Source organism: Pseudophryne corroboree, chromosome 3, assembly GCF_028390025.1.
Source record: "Pseudophryne corroboree isolate aPseCor3 chromosome 3, aPseCor3.hap2, whole genome shotgun sequence".
In the NCBI taxonomy this organism is placed as follows: Eukaryota; Metazoa; Chordata; class Amphibia; order Anura; family Myobatrachidae; genus Pseudophryne; species Pseudophryne corroboree.
The window spans coordinates 570,695,842-570,722,405 of NC_086446.1; the positions used below are offsets into that span (position 1 = coordinate 570,695,842).

The 26,564-nt window shown below is 44.7% G+C and overlaps 1 protein-coding gene across 2 annotated transcripts in view; it reads left to right on the forward strand.

Moving 5' to 3' along the window:
* LOC135056329 (cGMP-dependent protein kinase 2-like) overlaps positions 1-26,564 on the forward strand; it is a 423,162-nt gene that overhangs the window by 282,430 nt on the left and 114,168 nt on the right. For both annotated transcript variants that reach the window (XM_063961323.1, XM_063961324.1), the window contains 2 exons: positions 181-275; positions 9,544-9,612. In XM_063961323.1, coding sequence (XP_063817393.1) covers positions 181-275; positions 9,544-9,612 — 164 coding nt within the window. The remainder of the gene's footprint in view (positions 1-180; positions 276-9,543; positions 9,613-26,564) is intronic.

A 26,564-nucleotide genomic window follows, 5' to 3' on the forward strand; every position in this document is an offset into this window, starting at 1 on the left:
ATGACTTGTTTATGTTTCCACCGGGAGATTGCAGCAACGCTGGAGACCTGTTGATGGTAATCAGTAGTCTGCAACTATTGTACTCATAGTGATATTATCTATGACATACAGTAGTATAAGCACTTGTTGAATGCTTTTAACATTATACCATCTTGTTGGCTTTGTACTCTTTTCCTCCAGGTTTGTGTGACACAAGCTGTAGAAGGATCTCAGGAACAACAGGAAATCAAAACTCTCGGAGTTGGAGATTACTTTGGGGAGAAAGCATTGATTAGGTAAAATGCACTAGTAGAGTGGAGCCACCTTTGACACTTGGAGATCTTCTAGTCTTGAGCTGTCAGTTCACATTCTTCTTCTGTAGGCAGTGACCCAAGAAAACCGCAACTTTCCCTTTTTTGTTAAATACATAGCGCGCTGCATGCAGAAACATTTTGCAATAAATAGCAAGTTCATAATATGCTGCTAACTGCAAACTCACATTGGGCCTCACCAGTGTTGACGCTTTTTGCGCTCCAAGCATGCTCACAAAAAAATCTGCCCCCCAGAATTTTTTTTATATGTGTGTATGTATGTTGCATTGTACGTATCTCAAGATACGTCCAACTAAAAAACAACATACCCTTGGTGCCTGATACTAAGTTGGTTCTACAGCATTCGTGTGTGCGTCTTTTGTGTAACTATATGCTACTACCACTACAAGTCCCTCCCTGGTGTACATCCGTGTATCTGTATGTACAAGGACTGAGACACCCACTTTAAGTGTCTTTAGATGCCTAAATACTGTCTGGGGCATCTTTAGATGCAGCCATTGTTGCATCATCCAAACTTGCACTAACCCCATGCTAAGTGCAGATTGTCTATCAAAGTATGGCCTCCAATGTGATAAATTTATGCAACCAGTTCAGTGCATGTGCATAGCCACTTCCCAGTCACCTCCCAGGAGCACCCATTACATCGTCAAGACCATCTCTGAAGCCATGTATCTCAATTGCAGCTGTGACTCTGTGTACAGGGACTCTGGATGCATGCGCAGTGCCAATTACATGCACACGCAGTAGAAAAGAATTGCACAGCTGTGTCCAACATCAACATTGTGTCTGTTTCCTCTTAACAAATCTAAGAAGCCACACATCTGAGACATGTTCACATCTATATATGAAAGCATTTTTTTGCACACTCAGCCACAGTACAGAAATACATATATTTATGCCACAAACATAGAATTACATCCAACTCTAGTGGACCCTTAAGGGTGAATTCAATTGCTAGCGAATCCTTTGCTGGCCAAATCTGCATGGCACCCGCCATACTTTATGGCAGTGGGTTGTAGCACAAAAATATTAACTATGGGCAACTTTTGTGCAAATTGGGGTGCAAATCGGCTGGACAAATAGGGCGGAACGGGGTGCCGTTGCTGGCATTTAAACGCCACACCATTGGCAATTTGCACTCTTTGCCAGTAATAGAATTCCGTCCTTAGTGTCTACTATTTACTTTGAAACTTCTGGCTGTTGGTCTGGGGAGACTGTCATTAGCAGCGTCAGCAATGACGGGAATGCCTGAGACCCTCATGGTTCTACTGAGCTAGAGGAAAAAAGACTTAGAAGGAAAAATAGATTTGTAAGTGCAGTCTCTCCTTTAATGCTTCCTGCTACCAACTCTCAAACTGTGCAGATCTGTAAGAGAATATTAGTTGGACATACTGTACACAGATTCCATTTAGATGTTTCCTTCCAGATTATTAGTCAGTTATTTCTACAAAGAAATTGCTCTACTGCTTGAAATGTTATGTCCATGTTACAGCAACATGAGCACTTGTAGGTTTGTAAGTGGGAGATCGAAGGCTAGAGAAAGGAAAAAATAGTACCTTGTGCCTTTTTTACTTATGTAATGTTAAACCACATAGTTTTAGGATAAAACACCTTTGCATCTTAATTCTGGCATACATAAATGTATTACTCAAGTTAGAACTGTTACATGTATAAATTGAAAGACAAATGAAAATGGCACATTTCATATTACAGTACATTGCAAAGTGAGTGGAAATCCACTGTGGCATTACTGCTGTCACACAAAGCCCAGTACAATTATAGCAACACAGAAGTGTCTGTCTTGTTATTTCATAATTCAGTGGGGCATGTGGTGAACCTGTCGTGCTAGGGTTCAAAGCATTGCCAGTAAAAATTGTTAATTGTATGTTCTTCTAAACTTACAGTAAAACACAAATAACAAATAAAAGCTACAATAACATTCACAAATACATATTTGTGTAACCAAACCACAACGTATCTTAAAATATTTCTCTTACGTCCTAGTGGATACTGGGGTCTTGCACTTTAGTACCATGGGGTATAGATCGGGTCCACTGGAGCATGGCACTTTAAAACTTTTAGTGTGTGTATGTGTGTGCTGGCTCCTCCCCTCTATGCCCCTCCTGCCAGACTCACGTTAGGAAAATGTGCCCACGGAGCGTGGTGCACTTCTCTGGAGCTCCAGAGATTTTTTCTTTCAATTTAATTTAGTTTTTATTTTCAGGTAGCTCTGCTTGGCAGACAGACTAACTGCTTCATGGGATTTAGAGGCGGGACCGAACCAACCTCCTGAGGGTTAATCCCAGCTGACAGGACACTGAGCTCCTGAGGTGCTGATCACTCATTGTCAGTATGTGTGCCTATGCCAGCAGCTAGCCGCCAACCTCTAACAGATGCCGAAGACCAGGTGTGATGAGTGTTACATCGGGGTCCCGGTTAGCGGGTCCCCGGTGCAGTTTGGCGGCATGTCACGCGGCGGTCACGGGCCCGGAGCTGCAATGCCCGCCGCAGACGTAACTGGCTCAGGGCTATTAGCCCCGCAGTGCTCACTGTCATCTAAGGCTTTGTGTGGACTGTAGAAGACATTTCTGATATGTTTTACACTTGTGGCCAGTATAATCTTGTGAGAGACCGCACGCCATTGCAAGGGGCGGAGCTTCCCAGACCGGGACCAGTGGCGGGAAGGTGCCATTTTCCTGCTGCCATGGATCATCAAGACTGCATGCATACTGCTCCTCCCGGATCCACGCTGTACAGACGGTTTAAGCTGGTACCAGGGGGGCATAGTCAGGAGGAGCACGCCAGCAGTAGCGCCCCTGCACTGATATTGCAGACACTTATTTTCACATGTTGTGCTGCTGTGTTCTGTGTGCTGGGTCTACTCCTCAGTGTCACTCAAAGGGCTCTCTAGGGTCTGTATGGGGTGTTGGACAAGGGGGCTGCGCTGTGGTTTTCCTGCATAATGTCTGTGGACTTGGTTATGTGTGCTGCTTGTAATTCTACCCCGTCTTCAGCGGGGTCACTCATGTGTGAGCAATGTTCCTTATCTCCTAAGGGGCCCAGCTCACAGGCACCTGACTGGTTAGATAGCTTTAAAAGCATGGTTCAAAATGTAAATTCTGAGCTAGCTACAAATAAAAGAGAGAGGCAGGTGTTGAAACACTCCATTGATTGTGTGACTAAGGCAGCAGATTCCAGGAAGGCTTCTCAGTCCCCTCTAGTGGCTTCCCATAAACGCTCACTGTCACAGGTTTTCCAGTCTGATTCTGACTTTGATCAGCCAGATGTGGATGATGATGATATGGACGAGGACAGCTCTCTGTCCCCTGGGGTGGAGGCTCTCATTTTTGCTGTAAGGGAGGTCCTCCATATACCGGAAGTAGTTCAGCTACCTTTTCGGTCTCTAAAGAGTTAAACTCCCTGGCCATGGAGGCCTGGTTAAAACCTGATAAAAAATGTAAGATTCCTCAGAGGTTTTTATCTACCTTTCCCCTTCAAGCTGAGGATAGGAAGGTCTGGGGAAAAACCCAGTCGGTCGATACATCTGTATCCAGACTAAGAAATTGATACTACCTGTTCCTGGGGCTGTATCCCTGAAGGAGCCAGCTGACCATAACATTGAGACAACGCTCAAGCCAATTTATACGGCAGCAGGCGCAACACAGCGCCCCACAATAGCTTGTGGGTGGATCTCCAGGGCTGGGGAACGTGGTCTGATAATGTTATTAATGGTTTAGACTCTCTACCCCGGGATGAGGTCGTTACTCTGTTGCAACATATACAGGATGCTGCAAATTTTATGAGCGAGGCTATAAAGGAGTTGTGTAAGATAAATGGCCGCACTACTGCTATGGCTGTCTCAGCATGCAGAGCTCTGCGGTTACATCAATGGGCGGCGGACGCTGATTCCAAAAAGGGTGTAGAAAATCTTCACTTAACAGGTGATGTCTTGTTTGGAGATTAATTAAATAAGTGGATCTCTCAAGTGATGGCGGGTAAGTCTACCTATCTGCCGTCGGCTGCGCCACCGGCTAGACGTTCTTACACCGGACCCTCCTTGCAGTCCTTTCGTGTGGCTAGGTTCAGAGGCAGGGGCCGAGGGGTCTCCACCACTTCCAGAGGAGCTTGGGGTAAGTCCCGTAAACCTGTACCTGCCGTCTTCCTGGACCAGACCACCGGATCCATAGCCGCTAAGCCTTCCGCATGACGGTTGGCCCCAGCAGCAAGGCGACTTTCAGGTAGGTGCTCACCTTCAAACACTTCGCCCACGTGTGAGCGGAGTGCTGCCGGGATCCTTGGGTCACGGTGAGGGACCTCGTTTCCCACGGATACCGGCTGGAATTTCAAACACTCCCTCCTCTCAGGTTTTTCAAGTCAGGTTTACCAGCTTTACACTTAGCAAAAGTTACTTTACAAGGGGCTATTCAAAAACTTTTGCAGACAGGGGTGGTAGTTCCTGTACCTCCTACGTCACGCAACAGGGGTTTTTACTCCAGTTCTTTTGTCGTTCCCAAGCCAGACGGTTCGGTGTGCCCCATCTTGAATCTTAAATCTCTCAACCCATATCTGCGGGTGTTCAAATTCAGGATGGAGTCTCTGAGGGCAGTGTTATCCGCTCTGGAGGAGGGGGAGTTCCTGGTGTCTCTGGATGTCAAGGATGCTTACCTACACATTCCCATGTGGCCCCCTCATCAGGCTACCTCAGATTCACCATCTTGGATGACCATTTCCAGTTTCAGGCCTTATCCTTTGGATTATCCACAGCTCCGAGGGTCTTCACCAAAGTCATGGCAGAGATGATGCTGCAGCTGTGCATTATGGGTGTGAACAGAGTCCCCTATTTGGATGATCTCCTAAAATTGGCTGTGTCCAGGAAGCGTCTACTGCACAGCTTCAATCTGACTACTCGCCTACTCACGGATCATGGGTGGATCCTACATTTTTAGAAATCTCATCTGGAACTGACCCAATGTCTTCAGTCCCTGGAAATGATACTGGATATGGTATCTCAAAAGGTGTTTCTCCCGATGGACAAGACCTTGCCTATCCAGGCTATGGTCCGCTTGGTACTCCGTCCTCGCAGGGTGTCTATACAACTTTGCATTAAATTATTGGGCAAGATGGTGGCTGCTTATGAGGCAATCCAAAACAGCAGGTTTCATGCCCGACCGTTTCAGCTGGATCTGCTGGACAAATGGTCGGGATCTCACCTGCATATGCATCAGGAAGTGACCCTATCTCCGAAAGCCCGGATTTCTCTATTATGGTGGCTTCAAATTCCTCACCTGGTAGATGGCAGAAGTTTCAATATCCACTCGTGGATTCTACTAACAACGGATGCCAGCCTCCGGGGTTGGGAAGCGGGGACCCAAGGGGCCCAGTTTCAAGGGTTATGGTCAGTTCAGGAATCCTGGAACTCAGGGCAGTTTACAATACTCTTCTACAAGCCTCCCATCTCCTGAAGGGTCAGGCGATCCAGGTTCAATCGGAAAACGCCACGGGGGTGGCGTACATAACCGACAAGGGGGGAACAAGAAGAAGAGCGGCGATGTGAGAGGTGTCAAAAAATCCTCCTCTGGGCAGAGGTCAACGCAAGGGCCATCTCAGCCATATTCATTCCAGGAGAGGACAACTGGGAAGCAGACTTCCTCAGCAGGCACGACCTCCTTCCGGGGGAATGGGGCCTACATCCCCAGTTAATTCACCAGTGGGGCTCTCCGCAGATAGATCTGATGGCTTCTCATCTCAACAAAAAACTATGCTGTTACTGTTCCAGAACGAGGGATCCGCAGGCTGTAGCAGTGGACGCGCTGATGACACCGTGGACGTACCAGTTTGTGTACCTGTTCCCTCCTCTACCGCTGATTCCAAGGGTGCTAAAAAGGCTAAGAAGGGAAAATGTTCTGGCAATTCTAATTGCCCCAGATTGGCCTTGATGGGCGTGGTACGCGGATCTCCTGGCCATGGCTCTGGAGGATCCCTGGCCTCTGCCACTCTAAGATGAACTTGAGCAAGGTCCGTTCATCTATCCAGACTTACAGCAGCTACGTTTGATGGCTTGGAAGTTGATTCTAGCAAATAAGGGTCTTCCCTCCCGGGTTATTTCCACCATGGTGCAGGCCAGGAAGATAGTTACATCGAAACATTATCATTGTATCTGGAAAAAGTATGTTTTCTGGTGTGAAAGTAGGAAGGTTTCTCCCGTGGAATTTAGAATTGGTCGTTTTCTACTTTTCCTGCAAATGGGAGTGGATATGGGCCTACGTTTAGGCTCCATCAAAGTCCAGATTTTGGCGCTCTCTAATTTCTTCCAGAAACAACTTGCAATGTTGCCTGAAGTGCAGACTTTCCTGAAGGGTGTTCTGCATATGCAACCGCCCTTTGTACTTCCCACGGCTCCTCAATGTGGTTCTGTCCTTTCTCCAATCGGATTGATTTGAACCCTTACATAGGGTGGAGTTAAAATTTCTCACCTGGAAGACGGTGATGTTATTTCCTTTGGCATCTGCCAGATCTGTCTCTGAATTAGCGGCCTTATCCTGTAAGAGCCCTTATTTGATTTTTGAAGCAGACAGAGGGGAACTTAGCACCCAACCTCAGTTTTTGCCGAAAGTGGTGTCAGCTTTTCATGTGAATTAGCCTATTGTGGTTCTGGTGTTGTCTGATGCTTCCGTTAGTCCTGAATCCTTGGATGTGGTCAGGGCTCTGAAGATTATGTCAACAGGATGGCCCATCATTGGAAATCTGACTTGCTGTTTGTCCTTTATAATGCCTCCAAGATTGGTCGGCCAGCTTCTAAGCAATCTATTGGTCGTTGGCTCCGGTTGACCACTTAACAGGCCTATGTTTCTGCCTTTGCCGAGATCTATTCAGGCCCACTCGATGAGGTCGGTGGGCTCTTCCTGGGTGGCAGCCCATGGTGTATCGGCTCTACAGTTGTGCCGAGCTGCGACTTGGTCTGGTTCGAACACGTTTGTTTGGTCAGGTGGTTTTACAGGGGTCTCAGCACTTTCGCACCCGTTTGGGAGCTTTGGGACTTCCCCATGGTACTAAAGTACAAGACCCCAGTATCCACTAGGACATAAGAGAAAATAGGTGTTGGTGTTGCTATCCTCTGTTCTGGATAGCGCCCTCCTTACGTTCATGGTTGTGTGTTGGCTTGTTGCCTCACCGCAGTTGTATTGTTCTTCTCTCATGGTATGTCTGTCTCCTCGGGCACAGTTTTCCTAGACTGAGTCTGGGAGGAGCCAGCACACACATACATACACACACTAAAAGTTTTAAAGTGCCAGGCTCCAGTGGACCCGATCTATACCCCATGGCACTAAAGTAGAAGAACCCAGTATCCACTACGGACTAGGAGAAAGTAATTACCGGTAGGCATTAAATTCCTATTTTTACTTTGTATTTACATTTGCTTTGCAACCCCAAGCTATTGTTCTCTGTTGTCAGCAATTTTAGGCAACAACTTTGCTGAATATTAGGTGTGTGCATAGCCCAAAGATAGATAATTTGCAGGCAGATGGCTGAGATCTGCTTATGTAACATTTAACTTGATCAACCAATGGCTTGATCTCATGCATGTGCTAAGTGATGGGTGTTTATTGCCCAAACTCAAAAGGTTGGTCGAACTGCAAAAATATTGTCCATAATAAATAATCATAGCTTTCTATAACTTTTTAGACAAGTATATATATAACAAGTCTGTTAAATTCCTGACATTTAGGTGCCTAGTTGTGGACGCTGTAGTTTTAAGTATGGTAGCACAAGTCAGCTTTATTTAAAAGGTGAGAGATACATTATGTGAGAATGGTATAGTATTTATATCTGTTTTCATTTGGAGTAGTAGGTAAGGAAAGTGTGTCTTCAATTAGGAAGTGTTGTGTGGCGGTAGACCGTCAATGACTTGTTAATGGTCAGTAAGCAGGGGTGTGGCCATGTACTAAGATTAACTGTGACATAATTTTGACTGAAAAACATAGATGATTCTTTATGTGGCTTTGTGAGTCTACTCCATAGGTTCTCAAACGCGGTCCTCAAGATACACCAATGGTCCAGGTTTTAGGTATTTCCATGGCTCAGCACAGATGGTTAAATCAAATTGAGTGAGGTGCTATTTAAGTCACCATTGGCCAAGCATGGATAAACTTGAAACCTGGACCGTTGGGGTGACTTGAGGACCGCGTTTGAGAACCTCTGGTTTACTCTCATAAAGATTCCTACTTGGCAAAAGCTTCAAGCATGCACACTACCAGTGAACATTGCTAAATATTCTGATTTGATACCTACATGACTGGACAAATAAGCGGTGGCTACCAGAGAGGTATATGTAGTCCCTAGGCTACAGTGATCTAACACAAAAGCTAAGTATTGTGAAGCTTGGCAAATGAGTAATTTTTGCAGTCTCCATAGAAACATATGGGTACTGCATTTGGGATCAGATATCCAAGATATTTCCGATATCTCCTGCGGTACCCCTTTTGTATATACCTCCAATGCACAAAAAGGTGTTAATCTTTCAAAAACACAAGGGTTCATAGAATTTACCAACTTTTTAGGCTTGATAAATAGACCACTCAGTCAACCAATGGCACATGGACCAGGTTGGATATAAGATGATTGTGCACACCCACTATATTTGTGCATGTGCAAATGGCTTTAATGTTCTGAATCCTTGTGGCATTGATTCACAGATTATGGAGTATTTACCATAAGATACAACAAACTATAGCACATATGATTTATCATCTTGTTTATTAACAATTCAATGGAAAAAAAAATGTACTCTGAAAAAAACAGTAGACAATTTATCAAATAGCGGAGACCATTCTCCCTGCTGTAAATTCAATGAATTGATTAAGACAGTTAGAGAACTGGAAGGTTTATCTTCTGTATTATTAATGATACAAAACTGGAGTGCTGCAAAGAAAAAAGTTCAGTTGCTTCTCATTATATGACAAAATGCTTTAGCCTAACGACCTGAATTGTGCTGAGCGGTGTGATGTCATATCTATTACAGAAGAGTTAATAACTCAAGGATGTAGATAGAATTAATCACATGTACTGTGTTATGCAGTTTGGATTTTATTAACAGTACTATAATGCAGTCGGCAAATCAAATTCTCCCCACTGCATTGCTCTCATTTGATCAATAATAGGATGATTGAAGGATGTGAAACATAACTAATGAGATGTCTAATGCCTGATTACTCATGCTGATCTTCTCTTCAAGTGAGGATGTCCGCTCTGCCAACATCATAGCTGAAGAGGATGACACCCATTGCCTTGTCATTGACAGAGAGTGAGTGTTTTGCATTATCCACTAATGTTGCTGTCTGGATGTTCTTGATTATCATAGCATTGTTTCCTAAATTACAGTTTGTATATACTTATTATGGAGAGCCCCCTATTCCGCAGTGATAGTTTAAAAGGCAAAGTATAGCTTACACATAAGCATGATAAATACCCAGGCCCAACAAATAATAATGCACAATGCTCTTAAGCTGGCCATACACTAGGACAATATCGGTTGTGAATGCATGACTACGATTACTATGCGATGCACAGTCACGCGAGTCGAACGTTGCATCCTCTGATCGTATGTGCTGTACATATGATCAGGTGATGTGGGTAGTGGTGAATTAAAGGTCGTACGATAGATCGTAAGGTACAAAGGTGGTCATTCCAACCTGATCGCACGCTAGGATTTTTTCGGTGCGTTGCGATCAGGTCACTACTGCGCATGCGTATGCACCGCAATGTGCCGGTGCGTCGTACAGGTACAAAGCGGATCGTTGCTGAGCGATGGATTTTACGAAGAATCCATTCGCACAGCTGATCGCAAGGAGATTGACAGAAAGAAGGCGTTTGTGGGTGTAAACTGATCGTTTTCTAGGAGTGGTTGGAAAAAACGCAGGCGTGTCGAAGCGTTTGCAGGGCGCGTGTCTGACATCAGTTCCAGACAAGAACAGGCCGAAGTGATCGCAGTGGCTGAGTAAGTTCAGAGCTACTCAGAAACTGCACAAAACTTTCTTGTAGTGCTCGGCTGCACATGCGTTCGCACACTTGCAAAGCAAACATACACTCCCCTGTAGGCAGCGACTATCTGTTCGCAGCGCTGCAAAAAATAGCTAGCGAGCGATCAACTCAAAATGACCCTCATAGTCTGACCTTATGATATCGTACGCTGGGAGCTGCAGAGGGAAATCAGAGATGACTCACATCTAATGCTGGTCGTCATGATGTATGGCCAGCATTACAGGCTAAACTGGTCTATGTGTCTGTTATATATGCTTTTAGTACTGTACTGTATATAGCTTATCTGATTTTCACTACAATATAGTTGTGCTGCTATGGTATAGTATTGGACGCCAGTGTACTGATAAATTAAATGAAGCATTAAAGTAGCACTAAATCTATATCTGACGATTCAGAGGTCACTGATGATTTAGAGGTCATTTTTGCTTCTGCACAAATAGTAAATGAATGATACAGTGGTTTCAGAATGTGCCTATAAATTCTGTGTGACATGGGAGTTATTTTTGTCATTCCCACGTTCAGACTGTGCACTCAGGTTATCAGAGAACACACCTTTAGGCCACAAAATGCTCTATCAGTGTGCTTAAAATGTGCATGTTGCCTACAGACATTGCACAGGACTATTGGCAGGATGTACTGTTTTCTGATAAATCTGTTCAATCCTAAAAATAGGCACTTGTGTGAATTACAGGAATATTTTTAACATAATAAACACACTAGTAAATTTAACCTTTCATTGTATCTCTCTAGTGATTCATAATATAGGGCCAAATTCAGGTTGGATCGCCCGTCCTGCGCATGTGCCCGTCCTGCGGATGCGCCCGCATTTTCTGCAGGCGGGGCTGCAAAAATGCGATCACCTCTGCCTGTCAATTAAGGAGGAGATGGAGCGTTGTGGGGGCGGTGCGGCAGGGGTGGCCAAACGGCGGTGTGATCATGGTGGCTGCGTGACGTCACACGCAGCTGTCGCGATGCTTTCGCAATTTCTGCTTGTGAAACGGGGGGAGGTGCCGGTCAGCAAAATTTGCAATCCTTACTGAATCAGGCCCATAATGTATTTTATTGGGTACTCTGTATATTGCAGATATGTCCTCTTTCACCGTTCCTGTCTGCGCCACATGGCGTGACACAGATGGCACGACTTAAATTCACAGACCGAATTTAGCATCTGATTTGCATTATAGCTGCATCCAAATTTGCTTATACTGTCCTGGGCATTTAGGATGCGTGGTGCAATGCATGGCTTCTTGTATCAGTATTTTGTATTTATACTCAGGTTAGCGTCTGAGTGGTACACGGCAACTCCATGAAATGCTAGTGGCAGTAAGAAGAGTGCCAGTGCATTGTACTTTCATATATTCTGTACAAAAGCAGGTGGTTGGACTCATGGCGTTGCTTAGTAGCAAAAGCAGTGGTGTGTCAAACAGGGCTATTTGGCAGGATTTGAGGATAGGTGAGATTTGAGGATACAGAGAAATAATTAAGATTTCTGCAGCAGGGTACATTGTGTTCCACAGGGAAACATCAGGGTGTAGAGTGAATCTTGATCCAGAGGAACCAACAGGCTAAAGCTTTAGGCTGTCCCAGGATGCATTGGGGCCTCCTCTATAAACCCTGCCTCCAGGCACTGGAACTCATTTTCGAGTTGGTGCCTGCAGCAACAGGTCACCTAACAGGGGGGCTGCACTAGGCAGCCCTGCAAAGCTTTCTAAGAAGACTTCAAGGGACGCAGCGCTAATATGTCCGTGTGACATTCTGTGCTGCGGCTCCATCACCTCCCAAGCATCGTCACATACTCCCGCGGCCTGTTCCCGGGTACTTGCAGTGGAGACGCTCCGGCTTTAGGCACATGGTCGCAGATGCTCTTCTGGTTCGTGTCGCTGCTACGGGGAGGAGGAAAGCAGGGCAAGGTCTCCCTTGTAAAGCCGCCTGTATACAGTGCTGTGAATTTACAAACACTTGAGTATCCTACATGTCTTTATACAGACAGCGCTAGTTAAGAAAGAGTGTACCTATTACAGGATATATTGTACGAGTATTCTGATATATGCCTCCGGTCCAGGACCTCACTGTGTTTTATATATATATTTATATCTGATATATATATATATATATATCTGTACATATGTACATAAACTAATCCAGTGCGGTTTTATTGTCATGATAATTATCTGCATTGCCTGTGACTGTGTGTGCCTATATCTGCTGTGTGGTTTCACTTTCAGTGTTTCCCAGATATATTTATTACTGTATTCTGTACCATAAGGGACTAGGTGCATCTGGGTCATATATATAGTGCGTTACATTATTTACCCATTATGTGTATTCTACTGTGTACTCAGTCACATAATACCAGATTTATTCGCAGGTGTTGTGTACTGTGTATTCAGTCACATACTAACGGATTTATTTGCAGGTATTGTACTCTGGCTTTATCGTACTAAACCGCTCTGTTGTTGCATTTGTGTACAATGTCTAACAAGAAGGGCAGTAAGTCTGTGGACACTCCTGCATCATGCAGAACATGCGCCAAAGATTTACCTGAAGGGGAAGTTTTGTATGATGGTCTGTGGATGTGTCATACATCTCTAAGTCAGTCCGCAGCTCCTGAAACCAATCAGGAGACACCCTGGGCTGCATACACAAACCTACAAGGTACTGTGGTGGAATGCCTACGCCTCCTATGGGACCACCTGTGCTACTACAGCCACAAATTGTCCCTATGGTTAATCCGCCTTGGGCGGAAAATTTGTCTAACCAATTGCAGCAATTAAATCAATCCTTGGTCAGACAAAAACCTACTCCAGGTCACTCCTGTGTCTCTGGGTCATCTAAGCGGGCTGCTTCCTCCTCACAATCCACGTATCTCTCAGATGTTTCATCTGAATTGGAGGGGGAGCATACTGTCCTGTCAGACACTGAATCAGGTGTTTCTGATGAAGATTACACATCACTGATGATGAGGATTCCACTACTGTGGCTAAGAAAACTGATATGTTTAAACGGCAGAAGGTGGTTACAAATCTATTACCCCAATTTGACCATTTAGTGGACATCAAGCACGAGCCCTGGTCTAATCCAGGGAAGAAATTCCCTCTGTCTAAACGGGCCTTGGCTCGCTATCCTCTCCCTGCATAGTTATGTAACAAGTGGGAACATTCACTGTCGGTGAATTCTCATGTCACCCACCTAGTGGTGTCATCTACTCTGCCTGTCACCACTGTCACTTCACTGAAGGAACTGACAGATAAGCATGTGGAGGGATGCCTAAAATCTATTTACTGCCTTACAGATGCTGTACATAGACCCACTATTGCATCCTCTTGGGCTGCAAAAGGTATTGAAGCATGGGTTCAGGCATTAGAGGAAGAGCTGCCCGAGGATATACTGTATCTGACAATGCCAGACAATACCTGTCTCACATTACCATCATTACCATTACATTCAGGAGGCGTCGTCTGAGGCGGGTGTGTTGGCAGCCAAGGCATCAACTACGTCTGTCCTGGCTTGCCGTATTCTTGTTAGGCGCCGAGGGTCCGCTCGTCAGTGCGGCCGGCGCCTAGCAACGGGGACGCCACTGTCGGATCGTGTTCCCCGTTGCTGGGTCTAAGTTTATATCATCACTGGTTTCCTGGCTGTGTAGCATGCAGCTGCACGGCATGTTGTAATTATCACTCATCTGTTTCCCTGGCCATGCAGCTTGTCAGCTGCATGGCATTTAATCCAATCAGCCTCCAAACAGCTGATTGGAAGACTCTCTGTTAAAAGCACTCCCAGGACTCCTCACAGACGCCGGTGATAGCTTCCTGTTTGCCTGATTCTGCTGCAGAGAGAGTTCCCAGTCCCGGTCTGTTCGTTTGTTCCTGTTCTCAGTGATCCAGTACTCGGAAGTTACCATCTGTTCCTGGAGTCTGACCGAGCACCTTTTACATCTGGTGGTGTTCGTGAGTCGCGGCGCAGCCGTGTGTTGCGGCTTGTCCGCTACTATTTATTATTGTGTTTATTTTGAGTTCTGGTGCTTTGCGGAGGATTCCGCTTCCACAAGATCCACTCTGGTGTCCAGCGGTGCCGGATAGGAGTGTCGGATCCGTGGATCCTTGGTTGTCCTTTTCCCTGGCGGCTTGTCCGCACATACCTTTTGATTTAGTTAAGTTAGCTTGTAACCCCTGGCTTGGTTGCTTAGTCAGAGGGCCCCTTGTTATCTCCCTGTCTCGGACTTCCCCTTGTCTCCCATTAAGACCTGCGGGGGCATCGGGGTTGGGCAGACATAATCCGCCCTTCGAACGCGGCTGCCATGGGCTCAAGCAACCATAGTCTCGCAGGGGATTTCTGATAACACGGGCGAGACAACGGAGTTAGGGCGCCAGGGGTTATTAGGCTCTCCAGCTCCCACAACCTGTATTTCATTCCTGTACTCAGATCTCTGCCATAAGATCTTCTCCAGTCTGGAGTACAGGAATCGTAACATTATCACCGGCCAGACAAAAGAAAAAATTTCAACAGGAGTTAATTTTTTCACTTATCCAGTAGGGAGAATTTTGTCGGCCTCATGAATCCCACCGGTGTTGGGCCAAATCCTGGCCAGTTTTTGGTTAGTCAGATTCAGGAACTTACCCAGATGGTTCAGGATCTGTCCCTCCGGGTGAGCTCACAGGAAGATCTGTTACGGACTTCCCCGAGGGTCATCCCTGAACCAAAAATGCATCTGCCTGACCGTTTTTCTGGGGATAGAAAACAGTTTTTTAATTTTAAAGAGTCTTGTAAACTGTATTTTCGTTTAAGACCAGTTTCCTCAGGTACGGAGGCTCAGCGGGTTGGAATTATAATTTCTCTGCTTCAGGGGGATCCTCAGACCTGGGCTTTTGGTTTAAAGACAGACGATCCGGCCTTATCGTCTGTAGACGCTTTTTTGAAATCTTTAGGGCTATTGTATGACGACCCTGATAGAGAGGCATCCGCAGAAAGTCAGTTGCGTGCTCTAAGACAGGGTAGGAATCCTGCAGAGAATTATTGTACGGAGTTTCGCCGTTGGTCGAACGACTGTGGCTGGAATGATCCTGCCCTGCGCAGTCAGTTTCGCCTCGGCTTATCTGAATCTATAAAAGACAGCCTCCTTCAGTATCCCGCTCCTGAGAACCTTGATAAACTCATGGAGCTCTCTATTAAAATAGATCGTCGGCTCAGAGAGCGGAGGACTGAGAAAGGGGCATCTGTAGTTTCTTTTCCCTGTGTTTCTTCCGTTCCGATAGACATGGAGGAGCCTATGCAGATTGGTCTCTCCAAATTGTCTCCGGAAGAAAGAACCAGGAGGCAAAATTCTGGTCTGTGTTTGTACTGCGGAGGTAAGGGACATTTTGCCCGTAGTTGCCCAAACAAGTCGGGAAACTTCCTGACCAAGTGAATAGTGAGGGGGTTCACTTTGGTCTACAGCTCATCTCCTCAAATAATTCACTATTGGTTCCTGCTAAAGTTTCTTATGACAGCCTCTGTTCCTCGGTCTCTGCTTTTGTGGACAGTGGAGCTGCAGGAAACTTTATGGACTTAACATGGGCCAAGGCCTTAGGTATTCCTCAGTTAACCTTAAGTAGGTGTATCACCATGCATGGTTTAGATGGGAGTCCCTTATCCAATGGGGTTATTTCTCTATGTACACCTCCTGTTTTGCTCTCGGTAGGAGCTCTACATTCTGAAAAGATTGAGTTTTTTCTTACCCATTGTCCAGCAGTTCCTGTGGTTCTGGGTCACCCTTGGCTGGCCTTTCATAATCCCATCATAGATTGGCAGTCTGGGGAGATTCTACAATGGAGTACCATCTGTGATAAAGAATGTATTACACTTCCTATCCGAGTAGCTGCTGCCAGGCCCGCACATATTCCTGGAGAGTACCAAGATTTTTTGGATGTGTTTTCCAAGGGCAATGCGGATATTTTGCCTCCCCATATGCCTTATGATTGTACCATAGAGTTAATTCCTGGTGCCACGTTGCCTAAAGGAAGGTTATATGCATTGTCTGGTCCTGAAACTGTGGCCATGAATGAGTATGTGAAAGAAAGTCTTGAGAAAGGGTTTATCAGGCCATCTAAATCCCCTTTAAGTGCAGGTTTTTTCTTCGTAGAGAAGAAGGATGGTTCCCTCAGACCCTGCATTGACTTTCGAGCCCTGAATAAAATCTCAGTAAAGAATACTTACCCTCTGCCTCTGATCTCTGTCCTCTTTGATCAGCTACGTTCGGCTGTTATTTTTTCCAAGATTGACCTGAGAGGAGCATATAATCTCATTAGAATCAGATCGGGGGATGAGTGGAAAACGGCATTCAGTACTCAATCAGGTCACTATGAGTATCTGGTCATGCCTTTCGGCCTATCTAACGCTCCGGCAGTCTTTCAGGATCTCATTAATGATGTGCTCCGTGAGTTTCTGGGAAGATTCGTTGTGGTCTATTTAGACGACATTTTGATTTATTCTGACTCTATAGAACAACATGTTACCCAGGTGCGTCAGGTACTTAAGAAATTACGTGAAAATCACTTGTATGCCAAACCGGAGAAGTGTGAATTTCACGTCACGGAGGTATCCTTTTTAGGGTACATTATTTCCCCTCGGGGATTCCGAATGGAACCTAAGAAGCTCCAAGCCATCCTGAGTTGGGCGCAACCCACCAACTTAAAAGCAATTCAGCGCTTTTTAGGGTTTGCGAACTACTACAGAAGGTTTATTCACTCTTTCTCTGACATAGTTGCTCCCATTGTGGCACTCACTAAGAAGGGAGCAGATCCTACCAATTGGTCATGTGAAGCTAAAGTATCTTTTCAGGCCTTGAAACAAGCCTTTGTCTCAGCCCCTGTCCTTAGACATCCCAACCCAGAATTGCCTTTCATCGTTGAGGTAGATGCCTCGGAGGTTGGTGTAGGGGCTATCCTTTCTCAGAAGGATCCAGATTCCCTTGAGTTACATCCTTGTGCCTTTATGTCCAGGAAATTCTCATCTGCTGAATCCAACTACGATGTTGGTAATCGGGAGTTGCTGGCTATTAAATGGGCTTTTGAGGAGTGGAGACATTGGCTTGAAGGAGCGACCCATACCATTTCTGTTTTGACAGATCACAAAAATCTTCAATACATTGAATCAGCTAAGCGACTGAATGCCCGACAGGCTCGTTGGGCTTTATTTTTCACTCGTTTCAAATTCATTATCACCTTCAGACCTGGTTCCAAGAATACCAAGGCAGATGCCCTCTCACGCAGTTTTCTTCCCGCTCAAGACAACAGTCCTGTTACTCTCATACTTCCGCCTTCAGTCATTCAGGCAGGTCTCACACAGGATGTTTTTTCTCAATTGAAGCTGCTTCAACATCAAGCTCCGGGAAATACTCCTGCTGGTCGTCTTTTTGTTCCTGAGTTTTTGAGAGCAACTGTTTTGGAGGAATTTCATGATAGCAAAGTTGCAGGGCATCTGGGAGTCGCTAAAACTTTTGAATTGGTATCCCGCGCAGTGTGGTGGCCTGGTCTTTCTAAAGACATTAAAGAGTTTGTTTTTTCGTGTCAGGTCTGTGCACAGCATAAAGTTCCCCGTTCTTTGCCTATTGGTCAACTTATGCCATTGAATGTTCCTCTTAGACCATGGTCGCATATCTCCATGGATTTTGTGGTGGATCTCCCTCTGTCAGCTGGATGCACAGTCATATGGGTGGTAGTGGACCGTTTTAGTAAGATGGCTCATTTTATTGGTCTTCCCCGATTGCCATCTGCCCAGGGATTGGCAGTCTTGTTCCTCCGTCATGTTTTCAGACTCCATGGGTTACCCACTGATATTGTTTCTGACAGGGGTCCACAATTCATTGCACAGTTTTGGAAGTCTTTTTGTGCTTCGTTAAAAATGAAATTATCATTAACCTCCGGTTATCATCCACAATCAAATGGACAGACTGAGCGAGTGAACCAATCCTTAAAACAATATTTGCGTTTGTACTCTGCCAAACTCCAAAATGACTGGTCTGAGTTTCTTCCATTGGCAGAGTTTGCTTATAATAATGCCTGTCATTCCTCTACCAATGTGTCTCCATTTTTTGCAGTTTTTGGTTTCCACCCCAGAGCTAATTCATTTTTCCAACATTCCTCTGTCTCCTCTCTGGCCCTGACCTCTCATCTTAAACTTATTTGGAAAAAAGTGCACATAGCTCTCAGAAAAGCAGCTTTCAAGGAAAAAGATTTTTCGGACAGGTTCCGGCGGCCGTGCACTTTTAGAGTAGGAGACAGGGTGTGGCTGTCGACTCGCAATATCAAACTTCGACAAACCTCAGCCAGATTGGGTCCTAGATTTATTGGACCATTTCTCATTATCAAAAAAGTCAATCCAGTTGCTTTCCGGTTACAGCTACCAAAAACGTTACGAATCGGAAATACCTTCCATTGCTCTTTGCTCAAACCATATGTTTCATCTAGCAGATTTCCTCGTAAAAAACCTCAGGGGAGATCACCAGTTAATGTACAGGGTCAGCAGGAGTTCGTGGTTGAGAAGGTTCTCGATTCCAAGCTGTCCCGGGGTCGGCTTTATTTTTTGGTGCATTGGACAGGTTATGGTCCTGAGGAAAGGTCGTGGGTCCTAGATGAGGACCTTCATGCCCCAAGGCTCAAAAGGGCATTTTTTCAAGAATTTCCTCAGAAACCCGGATTTAGGGGTTCCTTGACCCCTCCTCAAGGGGGGGGTACTGTTAGGCGCTGAGGGTCCGCTCGTCAGTGCGGCCGGCGCCTAGCAACGGGGACGCCACTGTCGGATCGTGTTCCCCGTTGCTGGGTCTAAGTTTATATCATCACTGGTTTCCTGGCTGTGTAGCATGCAGCTGCACGGCATGTTGTAATTATCACTCATCTGTTTCCCTGGCCATGCAGCTTGTCAGCTGCATGGCATTTAATCCAATCAGCCTCCAAACAGCTGATTGGAAGACTCTCTGTTAAAAGCACTCCCAGGACTCCTCACAGACGCCGGTGATAGCTTCCTGTTTGCCTGATTCTGCTGCAGAGAGAGTTCCCAGTCCCGGTCTGTTCGTTTGTTCCTGTTCTCAGTGATCCAGTACTCGGAAGTTACCATCTGTTCCTGGAGTCTGACCGAGCACCTTTTACATCTGGTGGTGTTCGTGAGTCGCGGCGCAGCCGTGTGTTGCGGCTTGTCCGCTACTATTTATTATTGTGTTTATTTTGAGTTCTGGTGCTTTGCGGAGGATTCCGCTTCCACAAGATCCACTCTGGTGTCCAGCGGTGCCGGATAGGAGTGTCGGATCCGTGGATCCTTGGTTGTCCTTTTCCCTGGCGGCTTGTCCGCACATACCTTTTGATTTAGTTAAGTTAGCTTGTAACCCCTGGCTTGGTTGCTTAGTCAGAGGGCCCCTTGTTATCTCCCTGTCTCGGACTTCCCCTTGTCTCCCATTAAGACCTGCGGGGGCATCGGGGTTGGGCAGACATAATCCGCCCTTCGAACGCGGCTGCCATGGGCTCAAGCAACCATAGTCTCGCAGGGGATTTCTGATAACACGGGCGAGACAACGGAGTTAGGGCGCCAGGGGTTATTAGGCTCTCCAGCTCCCACAACCTGTATTTCATTCCTGTACTCAGATCTCTGCCATAAGATCTTCTCCAGTCTGGAGTACAGGAATCGTAACAATTCTGTGGTTGAGGTGATGGAAGGTGGACCTAGACTCCAAAAATACCTTGGAGGTACTCCCCTTTAAGGGTGACATTTTGTTTGGGGAAGACCTTAATAAAATTGTGTCTGAGTTAGCAGCTGCTAAGACTGCTTTTCTCCCAAATACTAATCCTTCTGCACAGAAGGCAAAAGGTACCACTTTTCGTTCCTTTCAGCCTCAAGGGAAAGCAAAAGGTCAGGCATACCCGAGACAATCTCATGCTCCCAAAACCACTAAGCCCATGGCAAAGCAGTCCTGGGCGGCCCGTCAACCTGCTTCTAAACAAGACAAACCTGCCACATGACGGGGCAGGCCTCACCCTGGGGGACCCCAGGGTGGGAGGCCGAATTCTGCAGTTCACCCAGGTCTGGCTAAAGACCACTTCAGACACCTGGATGTGGGAAGTTGTCTCTCACGTCCCCCTCGCCAGTTTTGCACCACGGTTATCCCTTCGAATCCGTTAAAGACGCAAGCTCTGCAAATTTTGTAAATTCCCTCATAAATACAGGAATGGTAGTGCCAGTACCTCTGTCCCACAGAGGCAGAGGTTACTACTCAACCCTGTTTCTAGTACCGAAACCCAATGAGTCTTTCCGGCCTGTACTCAACCTCAAATCACCGAACAAGTTTGTGAGTGTGTCCAAGTTCCGTGTGGAAACACTGTGCACAATTGTACTGGCTATGGAACCCGGACTCAACTCAATTGTACTGGCTATGGAACAGGATGCATACCTGCATATACCTATTGCCATGTCGCATCCGCAGTATGTGCTGTTGGTGACCTCAACTGTCTGTTCTAGGCTCTGCCATTTGGACTGGCTACAGCTCCTCGGATCTTCGCCAAGGTCATGGCTGTAATGACGACCCATCTCCGTCGCCAGGGCGTCAGGAACCTACCGTATCTGGATGACTTGCTGATCCTGGCAAACTCCCATGATGTCCTCCTCAGTCATCTGCAACTGACGGTAAGCTTCCTACAAGCTCACGGGTGGCTCATCAATTGGAAGAAATCCTCTCCGGTAACAACTCAGAGCATAGTGCACCTGGGGGCACTCCTTGACACACACAGTAAGTGGCTGTTTCTTTCTCCAGAAAAAGTCCTGAAGCTTCAGGACAGGATAAGATGCTTCCTGTGTCGATACACTCGTCGATACAAGTACTTGGCCTGATGGTGTTGGCATTCGACATGGTAGAGTACGCTCAATTTCATTCCTGCCCTCTGCAGAGGTTAATTCTTTCCAAGTGGGATGGCCTACCTCATCGGATCAGATCTCACATGATCACTTTGACTCCGAAGGTTCATCTGTCGCTAACCTGGTGGCTACAGGACCAGCAATTGAGCAGGGGCAGTCCCTTCTGGATCCCCGACTTGGTCCTGCTGACAACGGACGCCAGTCTGAAGGGATGGGGTGCGGTGTTGGATCAACACTCTTTTCAGGGTCGATGGACCAAGGAGGAATCACTCCTCCTAATAAACATTTTGGAGTTGCAGGCGGTGTTCAATGCATTGACTCTCGCCCTGCCTCTAGTAGAGAACAGGCCGGTTCAAGTACGATCAGACAATGCCACCAAGGTGGCATACATAAAGCATCAAGGCGGCACTCAGGCCACATGACTATGATGGAAGTGTCAAAAATCCTTCACTGGGTGGAACGCCATCTGGCAGCAATATCGGCAGTGTTCATTCTGGCCATCCTAAACTGGGAAGCAGACTTCCTTAGTCGCCAGGACGTGCACGCCGGAGAGTGGAGTCTTCATCCGGATGTAGACCTGATGGCGTCTCGACACAATCACAAGGTTCTGGTCTTCAGATCAAGGACCAGCGATCAAGGACCAGCGATCCTCAACCAGCGTTCGTGGATACACTAGCAATTCCATGGAACTTTTGGCTGCCCTATGTGTTCACTCCAGTGTCACTCCTCCCCAGGGTCCTGCGCAAGTTCAAACAAGGAGGAATTCTCATAAGGGAAAGAAAAGGAAAGGGGGAGGTGGGATAATATACTTCTGCACAAGTCTTACTATGATTTTATCCCCAATTATTCATACCGTTATTAATTTGAATCTAGAAACTGGGAGTGCTGCCTAAGACAATAATACTGAAGGGCAAAGGAAAATGAAAGAACAAGATTGTCTTTTGTGTTGGCGCACTTGAAAGAAGAGATATGTATTTATTTGTTACAATGTAATGATTATTACATTAAAACATAACTTTTATTCTTTATTTATTAAAATATCCTGTTTCATGAAATATAAACATGCATATGTAAATTTTAAATAATTACATTTTATTACAATATCATATAGGCTCACTGTGTGGTTATTCCATTCTATTGTATTGCTGATTATTATAACTCAATAAATGATTGGTACATTAAAGTTTATCAATGAAATTTTGATTCAGGGGATCATTTATTATGTATCTATTAAATATTAGTATTATATCATCATTGCACACAGAAATATATCTGTTGGAATATACTGATATTCTTTTGTGTATAGGAAAAGAAGAAACGTGTTTCTGTACCCCACGTCTATTATGCAAACTTATAATATATCTATTGTCTGCTGACAAGGTTTTTAGATTCCTGTGGATAACTCGATTGGGAATTCCCTGCAGGGATACATTCTCACAAATATTCCACAGTACCATCACATACCTCGTCCAGTACACAGACTGGCTCCTGCTGAGGGTCATATGCAATACCCCAGTTATGCACCTATAATATATCCAATGTCTGCTGACAAGGTTTATCTGGCTTCTGTGGAAGATATATGCCTTTAGTGAGTCCCCTTCAGGGGTATATCTTCTCACAAATATTCCACAGTCCAGTCTCAAATCTTGTCTATTACACAGACTGATTTATACTAGAAGTAACGTGCAATATTATAGTGATCAATCACCTTTTAATTCAGGCCACTATTAATCACACATAAAAAATTCATATCATATTCCTTTATATAGGAATTATCATACAGGTTCCAGAAGGAAAAAAGAAAAGTTTGCTGACGGTGGGTTGAAGATATATACAGTTTCTTTATCATAAATTTCCTATCTGATTCTACACATCTTATGTATTCCTCTGTGCATATGTTTATTTTTCCAGACTTTAATTGGATCTCTTATTATAACTCAAATAAACATACAGAAATATGATACAGAAATGTACTAGTCAGTGAGAATAGGAACAAATGAATACCTGGGAAAATAGCTCAGCATACTTTAACTATGTATCTAGTTGTTGGTCACAAAGTCCTGTATTTTAAATTGGTTCTCTGTTGATACATTAAGTAGCATTCCTGTATTTGTTACACAGCAGTTGTAACTAAAGTGTCACTTATATTCTGTATTATACTGGGTAGCTGGTACAGAGTAATAGGAATAATGTCAGTGGTTAATTATTGGTCATAGAGACCTGTGTTCCACAATAATTCTCTGTTAATATATTGGAGCCGGATTCCTAAAGCAACCGTGCTGCAGTTATAAGAGAAATACCGCTTATATTCGATTTTTCCATGTGCACATGGTACACTGTAAAAAGATAATTCCAATCATTTTAAATGGGGACACCCATAAATTATAGGCTGCTCCACATTCAATTGGGTAGATATTAAGTGTGTCTCTTATATATACTGAATATAAGAGACACACTTAATATCTGTGTACCATATGCACATGGAAAAATCAAATATAAGCGGTATTTCTCTTATAACTGCAGCACGGTTGCTTTAGGAATCCGGCTCCAATATATTAACAGAGAATTATTGTGGAACACAGGTCTCTATGACCAATAATTAACCACTGACATTATTCCTATTACTCTGTACCAGCTACCCAGTATAATACAGAATATAAGTGACACTTTAGTTACAACTGCTGTGTAACAAATACAGGAATGCTTCTTAATGTATCAACAGAGAACCAATTTAAAATACAGGCCTTTGTGAGCAACAACTAGATACATAGTTAAAGTATTCTGAGCTATTTTCCCAGGTATTCATTTGTTCCTATTCTCACTGACTAGTACATTTCTGTATCATATTTCTGTATGTTTATTTGAGTTATAATAAGAGATCCAATTAAAGTCTGGAAAAATAAACATATGCACAGAGGAATACATAAGATGTGTAGAATCAGATAGGAAATTTATGATAAAGAAACTGTATATATCTTCAACCCACCGTCAGCAAACTTTTCTTTTTTCCTTTTGGAACCTATATGATAATTCCTATATAAAGGAATATGATATGAATTTTTTATGTGTGAATAAGAGTGGCCTGAATTAAAAGGTGATTGATCACTATAATATTGCACGTTACTTCTAGTATAAATCAGTCTGTGCAATAGACAAGATTTGAGACTGGACTGTGGAATATTTGTGAGAAGATATACCCCTGAAGGGGACTCACTAAAGGCATATATCTTCCACAGAAGCCAGACAAGCCTTGTCAGCAGACATCAGATATATTATAGGTGCATATTACTGGGGTATTACATATGACCCTCAGCAGGAGCTAGTCTGTGTACTGGACGAGGTATGTGATGGTACTGTGGAATATTTGTGAGAATGTATCCCTGCAGGGAACTCCCAATCGAATTATCCACAGGAATCTAAAAACCTTGTCAGCAGACAATAGATATATTATAAGTTTGCATAATAGACGTGGGGTACGGAAACACGTTTCTTCTTTTCCTGTACACAAAAGAATATCAGTATATTCCAACAGATATATTTCTATGTGCAATGATGCTATAATACTAATATTTAATAGATACATAATAAATGATCCCCTGAATCAAAATTTCATTGATAAACTTTAATGTACCAATCATTTATTGAGTTATAATAATCAGCAATACAATAGAATGGAATAACCACACAGTGAGTCTATATGATATTGTAATCAAATTTAATGATTTAAAATTTACATATGCATGTTTATATTTCATGAAACAGGATATTTTAATAAATAAAGAATAAAAGTTATGTTTTAACGTAATAATCATTACATTGTAATAAATAAATACATATCTCTTCTTTCAAGTGCGCCAACACAAAACACAATCTTGTTCTTTCATTTTCATTTGCCAAACAAGGAGGAATACTACTTCTAGTTCGCTCTAGAATGGCCCAGATGGCATTGGTTCTCAGACCTGCTGGGTCTATCAACAGAGCGTCCCCTTCTACTTCCTCAGCGCCCAGACCTCCTCGTACAGGACCCTTGTCTTTATCCGGACCTGGCCAGACTGGCTTTGACAGCGTGGCTCTTGAAGCATCACTCCTGAGGGCCAAAGGATTCTCTGAGGCGGTCATCCAAACCATGTTGAAAGCCCGCAAACCAGCATCTGCCCAGATTTATTACAGGGTCTTGAATTCTTACTTCATCTGGTGTGCTGATATGAATTATGCATACAGATTCAGAACTTCCAGAATTCTGGCTTTTTTGCAACATGGTCTGGATTTAGGCCTTCGTCTGGCCTCCCTCAAGGTTCATATATCTGCCTTGTCGGTTTGGTTTCAGAGAAAAATTGTGTCTATACCTAACGTGTCTTATGGATTCAGCCTCCCTATGTCCCTCCTGTGGCTCCATGGGATCTGTCTGTTGTCCTGAATGCCCTACAAGAGTCTCCATTTGAACCTCTTGAGTTGGTGGACCTTAAATGGCTGACAGCCAGGTCTTGTTTTTACTGGCTATTGTCTCTGCTAGAAGGGTGTCGGACTTAGGTGCTTTGTCCTGTCGCCCACCCTTTCTGATATTTCATCATGGCCGGGCAGTTCCTCTTTTCACATTAACCAGATTGTGGTTCCAGCCTTTATCTCTTATGATTTGTCCTCCAAAAAGCGTTTTTTGGATGTAATAAGAGCTCTCCATATATATATGGAGAGGACTGCCTCTAACATGAGGTCAGATTTCCTTTTTGTCTTGTTTGGTTTTCACAAACCTGGCTGGCCTGCTAAAAAACAAACCTTGGCCAGATGGATTAGAAAGGTTATTGCACAAGCTTATGCGCAGACTGAACTCCCAGCTCCTGCTGCTATTAAAGCCCATTCTACTCTGTCTGTTGGACCTTCTTGGGCGGCTCGGCGTGGTGCATCCGCAGAACAATTGTGCAAGGTGGCTACGTGGTCCTCAGTGAACATGTTCATTAGGTTCTATGCCTTTGATACTTCCGCCTCCCTGGAAGCTTCCTTTGGACGCCGGGTTCTCATACCCACTAAGGCGCATCCCCTCCCTTGAGGAACTGCTTTAGGACATCCCCGATGTTTTCCTGTGGAACACAATGTACCCTGCTGCAGAAAAGGAGAGTATAGTAGACTTACCATGGTTATCTTTCTTTCTGCGAGGTATATTGGGTTCCACAGGGTGCCCACCCTGACGCACCTAGCTTCTTTGGGTTTGTATGGCATTAGCCTCTGGTCCCTTCTCCTGTTGTGAGAATGTGGTTCTATGTGACTAACATCTGCCTTCTCTCTTGCCTGCTCCTGCATAGGCTGCATTTGATTGGTTAACGAAACTGAGCTCTAGTGCCTGGAGGC